This window comes from Narcine bancroftii, chromosome 2, assembly GCF_036971445.1.
Source record: "Narcine bancroftii isolate sNarBan1 chromosome 2, sNarBan1.hap1, whole genome shotgun sequence".
Lineage (NCBI taxonomy): Eukaryota > Metazoa > Chordata > Chondrichthyes > Torpediniformes > Narcinidae > Narcine > Narcine bancroftii.
The window spans coordinates 195,168,922-195,175,227 of NC_091470.1; the positions used below are offsets into that span (position 1 = coordinate 195,168,922).

A 6,306-nucleotide genomic window follows, 5' to 3' on the forward strand; every position below is an offset into this window, starting at 1 on the left:
CGGTGGTGGAAACAGGAAGCGCAGGGTAGGCTTCGCTGAGTGAACTCTCTACGCTGGACTCCGGTGAGCGACGGCTTGTCCCACTGTGGGGAGGGGAGGGGGAACGCAGGGAGCCCTCGGGGCACGCTGGAAGCTCCAATGCAGCGGGGGCTCCCGGTTTAAGGATGGGGGGGCGGGGGGTTATTAGGGAGACGAGGTTCCAGGTCCCCTTTAATCAAGCGATGCAGACCAGCGCAGCCATGCAGACCAGTGCAGACATACAGACCAGCGCAGCCATGCAGACCAGGGCAGCCATGCAGGCCAGCGCAGACCAGCACAGCCATGCAGGCCATCACAGACCAGCGCAGCTTTGCAGACCAGTGCAGCCCTGCAATGCAGCCCAGTCCAGCCATGCAGGGTCTCACTCCTTCAAAGCAACACAGAACTGCTCCCACCTCCTCCACACCATGGAACACAGGGCAGCATCAGGCAGTGCAAGAGAAGAGGATCATTCAGGGATCTGATGGTGGAGGGGAAGGAGCTGTCCTTGTGCTGCTTGGGGCTTGTCATCAGGCTCCTGCACCTCCTCCCTGATGGTAGCAGAGAGAAGTGGGTGCTGGGGGGTCTTTCAGGATAGAGGCTGCTTTCTTAAGCCACCCAGTGGCAGATGAACAACCGGGCCCCTAAGCTGAGGTTTGGTCAGGTTCCCCTGGACCCACCCTTCCTTGACATTATGTTAAATGACTTATACTAGTTATTACGCCGGGAGCCTGTGGTTCCTGTTCCTTTCTCTGCCCTCCCCCACCCCCAGGCCCCTAGGCTTAAGCCTACTCACTCTAATGGTTAATCCACCACTGAAGACACTGCCTCACGTAGACGTCCTCGACGGGGTGAAGGCTGGTGCCCGTGATGTAGCTGGCCATTACGGACCTGAGCGTTGGCACCTCCGTACCAGGCAGTGGTGCCACCGGTCAAAATGCTCTCTGCGGTCGACCTGTAGAATTTTAAAGATTCTTTGGTGACCTACCAAAGCTCCTTGCTCTGAGATTGTGTGAGGTCCAGCAGCACAAGGACAGCTTCTTCCCCTCTGCTGAATTGGACCTCGGGGTCGAAATCCATACACCCCCTCAAAGCCACCATGCAGGTTGATAGGATAGTTACGAAGGCCTGTAGAAGCTGGGAGGTCATGTTGTAACTCTACAAATCAAGTGAGGCTGCACTTAGAGTATTGTGTTCAGTTCTGGTCACCTCATTACAGGAAGGATGTGGAAGCTCTGGAGAGGGGGCAGAGGAGATTCACCAGGATGTTGCTTGGATTGGAAAATAAATCTTATGAGGCAAGGTTAGCGGAGCTGGGACTATTCTCTGGAGCGAAGAAGGATGAGAGGAGACTTGATAGAGGTCGACAAGATCATGTGAGACATAGAAAGGGTGGACGGCCAGCCCCTGTTTCCCAGGGCAGGATCAGCAAACACCAGAGGACGTCTGTACAAAGTGAAGGGAGGAAAGTTTAGGGGAGACATCAGGCATAAGTTTGTTTTATGCAGAGATCTGTGGGGGCATGGAATACCTCGCCAGGGGTGGTGGTGGAGGCTGGAACATTAGGGGCATTTAAGAATCTCTTAGACACGTTGATAGAAGAAAAATCGAGGGTTACGGGGTAGGGAGGGTTTAGTATATTTTTTGGTGGGAATAAATAGGTCGGCACAACGTCGATGACCGAAGGGCCTGAATTGTAGATTAAGAATCCTCTCCAATAGTTTGCACAACACTGACACTATAATTCCCAGGATTCTGCCTATTACCTTTTTTAAACAAAATTTTAAATTTAGACATACAGCATGGTAACAGGTCCTTCTGGTCCACGCTGCCCAACTTACACCTATGATCCCCAGTACGTTTTGGCAGGAGGGAGAAATTCAGAGCCCCTGGGGAAACCCTGCAGACACAGGGAGAATGTGCAAACACCTTATAGACAGTGCGAGATTTGAACCCGGGTCGCACTGCTGTAATGGCGTTGCGCTGACCGTGCTGCCCAAAAGGGCGGCTGTTGGTCAGTGTGCGGTGTCAATATGCAGTGACTCTACAACTCTGCTGTGACCTCTCGCTCCATCTCCTTCCTGCAGCCATGGCCGATCGTGCGACGGTGGCTCCGCAACTGGGCTCTCAGCCTGCGTTGGAGGGCGCAGCGGACATGGACCCGGTGGAGTACACCCTCCGCAAGCGGCTGCCCCGCAAGCTGCCCCGCCGCAAGAACGACGTCTACGTCAACATGAAGACCGACTTCAGGGCGCAGCTCGGTCGCTGCCAGAAAATGCTGGAGAGTGGCGGCTTCCGTGAGATCTGCATCCACGGCCTGGGGCTGGCCATCAACCGTGCCATCAACATTGCTCTGCAGCTGCAGGCTGCCGGCTTTGGGGCGCTCCAGCTGGCCGCCAACACGTCCACCGTCGAGCTGGTGGACGATTTAGAACCCGAGCTGGAGGAGGGTGAGTCAGCAACGCGCACAAGGAACAACTCCGCCATTCACATCAGGGTCTTTCTGGTACTCCCCCAAGGTGAAAAAGCAGAGGCAGTGAATCCCTGCAACTGAGGCAAGGGAGGGGTGCGGTCCTTTCTCACCCTCAGTCATCCATTGGATCCGGTTAGACATGGCGCGTGCTAGATGTGACAAGGCTGACTCATGCTTGGCTTTAGTGATGTTTTAGCTTCACGTTATTTTCTGTTTCCAAAATACTGTGCATTGGTGTTGACTGTAAGTCAGTAATTTATATCTCAAGTTTATTGTCATCCAATTGTTCAGATACAACCCAACGAAACAGTGTTCTCCGGTCCTCAGTACAAAACACGCAGACACACTACCAGACATAACACACACACACAGACAAACAGGACAAGTGTTTCACCTATACAAATAAATATTTGTATATGTGAATATGAGAGTCTTGGACAGTCAGTGAGAGCAGATCCTTTGGTCATTCAGCATTCTCGCTGACATGGGAAGAAGCTGTTCCTCAACCTGGTGGTGCTGGCTCTGATCCTCCTGGATCTCTTCCCCAACAGGAGCAGCTGAAAGATGCTGTTTGCAGGGTAGAAGGGGTCCTCAATGATTTTGCGCACCTTCTTCAGACAACGATCTCGGTAGATCACATCAGTGGGGGGAGAGGGAAGGAGGGAGACCCCAGTGATCCTCTCTGCTGCTCTTGTGGTCCTGTGGATTTACCTCTAATCCATTTCTCTGCAGCAACCATACCCCATACTATGATGCAGCCGGCCAGGACACTCTCAATAGAGCCCCTATAGAAGGCTGTCAGGATGGTCGTCCGATTCAGTCTTTTCGGGAAGTGCAGTCACCGTCCTGACAAGGGAGGAGATGTTGAGTGTCTACGATAGGTCACTCGTTCAGTGAACTCCAAAGAACTTGGTGTCTCCCCTCTCTCCTCTTCAGAGTTGTGGAGGGTGGTCATTCGTCATCCTCTTGAAATCTGGAGCCATGCAACTTCATCAGAGCAGCCGGCCAAATGCTGCGCCTGAACAAATCCGTCGGCCATTCTTCCCATGACAGCACTGCCTGGCCCCCATATCCCCCTAAACCTGTCCTATCCATGGATCCATCCACATGTCCCACCCACACTAGTCCCACCTGCCTGTGTTTGGCCCCACACCCCTCAACCCGTTCTATCCAGGGATCCATCCACATGTCCCACCCACACTGGTCCCACCTGCCTGCATTTGGCCCCACACCCCTCTAAACCCATCCTGTCCCTGGATCCATTTAAACATTGTGATAGTCCTTCCCTCATCCAACCTCTCCAGCAGGCTGTTCAACACCCACACCCACCACACTCTGGGTAGAAATGTTACTCATCAGGTTCCTGTTAAATCACCTCCCCCCCCCCCCCCCCCACTGTAAACCTGGGTCCCCTGGTTACTGATTCCCTGACTCTGGATTATAGACCGAGTTCAGTGAAACACAAAAGTCTGCAGATGCTGTGATTGTAGTAAAAACACAGAAATGCCAGAGGAACTTAAATTTTGTTTACAGTCGAGGCCAATTGGAAATCAAGCAGCTTGATTACACCAGATTGACCTGCACCCTCTGTACGTTTCAAATGGTGGGAGGAAACCGGAGGCCACCCCCCACCCCAGGGAAGCCCACGCAGACACAACGAGAACATACAAACTCCTGACACCGTGCCACCAGCAAAGAAATAAGAGCAAATTCGAGACTCTTGTTCGAACCCATTTGTATTGCCCTGTTATTGTTTTACGGCTGTTTTGTTCAGATATTTTGCCCAGTGCATGGTGGAAGGTGTTGGTTAACATCCTCTAATCTCCAGCTTCCACTTCCACGCTGATGCCCTGCTGTGTGGGCAGCTATTAGCCAAAAAGGATGTATCTGGAATTAATTTATTATCATCTGACTGTACAAATAAATTATTGAGTCCAGGAGTTGGGATGTTATGGTAAAATTATACAAGACATTGGTGAGGCCAAATTTGGGGCATTGTGTGCATTTTTGGTCACCGAACTACAGGAAAAATATCAATCAGATAAAAAGAGTGCAGAGATTTACTAGGATGTTGCCCAGAAGTCAGGGATTGAGTTAGAGGGAAAGGTTAAACAGGTTTGGCACTTTATAACCCCTGAAGATTTACTAGAACGTTGCCCGGACGTCAGGGACTGAGTTACAGAGAAAGGTTCGGACTTTATTCCCTGGAGCATAGAAGAATGAGGGGAGATTTGATAGAGGTATTTAAAATTATGAGGGGGACAGGCAGAGTAAATGTAGGCCGGCTTTTCCCACTGAGAGTCGGTGAGATACAAACCAGAGGACATGGGTTAAGGGTGAAAGGGGAAAAGTTTAGGGGGAACTTCTTCACGCAGAGGGGTGGGGAACGAGCTGAAGTGGTGAATTGAACAGGTACGTGGAGGGCTACAGGTTAATGGGATTAGGCATGGATTAGAAGGGCGGAAGAGACCTGCTTCGGTGCTGATACAGAGTTTCTCCGGATCATGGTACACACACATAATGCACACGATCACATTAAGTAATGCAGAATAATTATATAAATATTTTAGGATGATTTCCTCAGATAGTGTTATAAGACGGCGCTGCCGATACGGACCCTCAGAGAGCGGTGAGCGGAGACACAGTGGTTCTCCGCAGGGTCCAATCGCCCTGTTATACTGCAGACCGCCCCGGACGGGCTTTAAACGTCCCGTTAAAGGAGCCGACGGTGTTTATATTGTAAAATTCTTGCGACCGCGGGGTCTGGGCGATCGGGAGCAGGGGATGCAGACACCGGGGGGAGCGGAGGGCCGGGGAGACCCCTCCTCCCCGCCCCAGTTAAAGGAGGAGACGAACCACGGCGGTGGATCAGCGAGGGGCTGCCTGGAGACTACGGCCACCCCCCTCCCGCCATTTACGTGCTGTGGAAGGAGCGTTGCGGCGGGAAATCTGGCCAGGGGCAAACTTACATCCACCTTGGGATCAAGCCCAGTGAGGGGGAGGGGGCGTCTCCCCCCACCTCCCGGGTTGCTTCCGCCAACACGGACACAGACCCTGCCCCTCCGGCTCTCAGAGAAATGTCCCATCTCCCCCAGCAGTGAACCAGTCCGGGCGGGGGGTGGGGGGTGTTAACCTGAGGCCACATCTACCCGTACATTGGGGAAGTGGGGGTGGGGGCGTACAGAGGTGGACACGGGGACACACCGTCACCCCGCCGGGAGGAGGGGAGCAGACGGTACCTGCGGAGGGGTGTCGCGCTCTGCGGGGCCGTCGGGAAACCCATCTCCCAGGCCCGCGACGGTTTTAACAGCGGCCGCGCCTGAACGGATTCGGTGGGGAGGGTCAATATTTTAAAGGGACCGTCCCTTTTACAAGGGCAAGTTCGCGTTCGGAGTCGCACAGACGTGGTTGAGGCAGCTAAATGAGAACCAGTCGCCGTCCCCACTCCTGAAGAGGGAAGGGAGGAAGAAGGTGGAAACACCAAGATACCGTCCAGGCCCTACGCCGTGAGGGCGTCATTGGACCGCCAGCCTCTTCCTTCAACAGTCCCGTCTGAGAAAAGAATGGGACGTGGTGCCTATCTGTAGACCTCAGGCACCTGAACGAGTCTACCCCCCAGCCCCCTGCCCGACAGAGCCACCCGTGTGGAGGACATTGCGCGGGACGCCCAGATAAGCCTTGGTCTGCAGCAGGGGATTCATCTCCATCCCGTCTCCCAGGACCAATTTCCATTTACTCGGGGCAGGAGCCTATCTCAAGGCCACATTCAGCCCCCACTATCTGCATGGTTTAATCTCCCGCGATTTACAAAGTAT

The 6,306-nt window shown here is 53.4% G+C and overlaps 1 protein-coding gene across 1 annotated transcript; it reads left to right on the forward strand.

Annotated features, from left to right (window-relative positions):
- On the forward strand, positions 1-4,431 carry pop7 (POP7 homolog, ribonuclease P/MRP subunit). The gene is made up of 2 exons (XM_069915361.1): positions 1-63; positions 2,106-4,431. Exon 2 carries the CDS (start codon positions 2,108-2,110, stop codon positions 2,570-2,572), a length of 465 nt encoding a protein of 154 aa, XP_069771462.1. The 5' UTR covers positions 1-63; positions 2,106-2,107; the 3' UTR covers positions 2,573-4,431.
- The last annotated feature ends 1,875 nt before the right edge of the window (positions 4,432-6,306 follow it).

What these genes read in the sequence shown, in the direction of transcription:
- pop7 (XM_069915361.1), top strand. Translation starts at nt 2,108, where the DNA reads ATGGCCGATCGTGCGACGGTGGCTCCGCAACTGGGCTCTCAGCCTGCG.